General features: G+C 41.5%; 1 protein-coding gene across 1 annotated transcript in view; it reads left to right on the forward strand.

Annotated features, from left to right (window-relative positions):
• The window catches only part of Rab33a (RAB33A, member RAS oncogene family), an 11,925-nt gene extending 9,091 nt beyond the window's left edge, over positions 1–2,834 (forward strand). Inside the window, exon 2 of the mRNA XM_021153856.1 lies at positions 2,243–2,834. Coding sequence (XP_021009515.1) covers positions 2,243–2,698 — 456 coding nt within the window. The 3' untranslated portion in view covers positions 2,699–2,834. The remainder of the gene's footprint in view (positions 1–2,242) is intronic.

Genomic DNA, 2,834 nt, shown 5'->3' on the forward strand with positions numbered 1-2,834 from the left:
AGCCCTGGCTGTCCTGGAACTCACTTTGTAGACCAGGCTGGCCTCAAACTCAGAAATCCTCCTGCCTCTGCCTCCCGAGTGCTGGGATTAAAGGTGTGCGCCACCACGCCCGGCTCAAGAATTTTGTTTCTTAACTGAGAATTTTATAGGGTCTTGAGATCATCATTTTGAGCATGAATATCTGTTGTCCCAGACCTTGCATACATTACAGAAAATAAAACTGGACTTGAATATATGTTGACTCCCCCTGGGAATTATGTCTGTGCATATGCTGGCTGATACCAGATTTTTCTCTTCATTAAGTTGCCCTTTATCCCAAAAGCCAAGAAGTAGAAAAAAAAATAGATCAGATTTAATTATCTTTTACATAACAAATAAGTGAATCTAAAAATAAATTGAAAAACAAGTAAGGTGGCTCAAACATAATTCCAGCCCCAGGTTGGCTGAGACAGGAAGATCATGAATTTGAAGTCAGCCTAGACTACATAATGAGATTTCATATAAATAAATAAATAAATAAATAAATAAATAAGGCTCAATGGTGAGGATTTAAACACTAATTTTGCTTTTCTGACGGGAGGAAAGCAGGTTCTCATACAGCCCAGGCTGGCCTCCAACTTGCTTTGTAGCTTAAGCTAGCTGGACTCCGTGTTTCCTGTAATGCAAAAGTTAGGTAAGAGGTTGCGTGCCTATAATTCAGAAAGGACGGGTAGTAGGATCACTAGTTTGGGACTAGCTTAAGCTATAGAGCAAGTTGGAAGCCAGTTTGAACTATATACACATTAAGGCCCTGTCTCAAAACAATAGCAGCAAAGAAAACAAATATTTCCTGTATTCGAATAGCCATTACCATTCTGATATATATAATTCTAGACTTTTCTACAAATATGTTTATGGTATATGTTTTTGAAAATTGAGACTATGTCATAGGAAACAGATTTGGGATTGGTTAAAATTTGAGCACACCAGCCCTGAAATGTTTTTTTTTTTTAAATGTTTTCTCTTTCTCACTTTGTCTCTCTGGTCTTTTAAGACAGGGTTTTGTCATGTAGCCCAGGCTGGTCTTGAACTCTCAGCAATCTTTTTGCCTAACTCTTACGGATTTCAGGAATTGTTGTAGTTGCAGGTATGAACTGGGGCAAGCATTCCTCTGTGTGTGTGTGTGTGCACGCGCGCGCGTGTGTATGCTATTCCTCTCCCAGTGAACATTGTTTCCTTCAGGAGCAGTAACGCTGTGATGAAGATATTTTCACAGAATTTGAGAGCATCTTTTCAATGCCTTTTGTATAGATTCCTGAAAGCAGGATTATAAGTCTTAAGAGTCGTGGACGTTTTAAAGATTATTGATAAAATTGTCATATTGGGGCTGGTGAGATGGCTCAGTGGGTAAGAGCACCCGACTCCTCTTCCAAAGGTCCGAAGTTCAAATCCCAGCAACCACATGGTGGCTCACAACCATCCCTAACGAGATCTGACACCCTCTTCTGGAGTGTCTGAAGACAGCTACAGTGTACTTACATATAATCAATAAATAAATCTTTTTAAAAAATTGTCATATTGCCCTCCAGGAGATTTGACCCACATGGGTATATTTTTTAATGATTTTTAAAGGATTGTTTTATGTGTATGAATGTTTTGCTTGCATATATGTGAAGTGCACTATGTGCATGCCCCGGGCTAGCCAAGGTCAGAAGAGGGCATCCAATCCCTTGGGACTGTAGGTACAGGCAGTTGTGAATTAGTTACCTTATGGGTGCTGGGAATCAAACTTGGGACCTCTTCAACAAGGGCTATTAACTACCGAGTCAACTCTCCAGCTCATGTGTACTATTTTTATACTACAACCCTTTAAACCTTTCACTTGGTATTTTCATCCAGAAAAAAAAAAATACTTAGCAAACTATAAAACTACACTCTGGGGTCTATATTGCTAAGAGGTCAAGAAGTACTTGCCATATCAGGCCTTGTAACCACATTTTCTAATGTTTTAAAGAATATGCATTTGTTTGGGGGTTTTGTTTTTTGTTTGTTTGTTTGTTTTTGAGACAAGGTTTCCTCTGTGTAAGAGCCCTGGCTGTTCTGGAACTCAGTAGACTAGGCTGGCCTTGAACTCCCAGAGATTCGTCCATCTCTGCCTCTCCGCTGCTAGGATTAAAGGCATGTGCCACCACTGGCCAGCTCCGACGACAATGCTTTTTCTCTTGTTTCCTTTTCTGATTTTACATATGGGCTTTTGTTGCAGGTTCAGGTATGGGACACGGCAGGCCAAGAACGCTTCCGTAAAAGCATGGTTGAGCATTACTACCGCAACGTGCATGCCGTGGTCTTTGTCTATGACGTCACCAAGATGACCTCCTTCACCAACTTAAAAATGTGGATCCAGGAATGTAACGGGCATGCTGTGCCCCCACTCGTCCCCAAGGTGCTTGTGGGTAACAAGTGTGACTTGAGGGAACAGATCCAGGTACCCTCCAACTTAGCCCTGAAATTTGCTGACGCTCACAACATGCTCTTGTTTGAGACATCAGCCAAGGACCCCAAAGAAAGTCAGAATGTGGAGTCGATCTTCATGTGCCTGGCTTGCCGACTGAAGGCCCAGAAATCCCTCTTGTACCGTGATGCTGAGAGGCAGCAAGGCAAGGTGCAGAAACTGGAGTTCTCACAAGAGCCTAACGGTAAAGCCTCCTGTCCTTGTTGAAGCCAAATGGTGTCCATATTCGAGAATTAGCTCTGGAGTTTTTCCTTTCCCTTTTTTCTGTGCCTGCATAATACCTATACCTGCTTGTTTCCATACAAACTAATATCAAAATAAAATTTGTATAGATTATCACGTG

Source organism: Mus caroli, chromosome X, assembly GCF_900094665.2.
Source record: "Mus caroli chromosome X, CAROLI_EIJ_v1.1, whole genome shotgun sequence".
In the NCBI taxonomy this organism is placed as follows: Eukaryota; Metazoa; Chordata; class Mammalia; order Rodentia; family Muridae; genus Mus; species Mus caroli.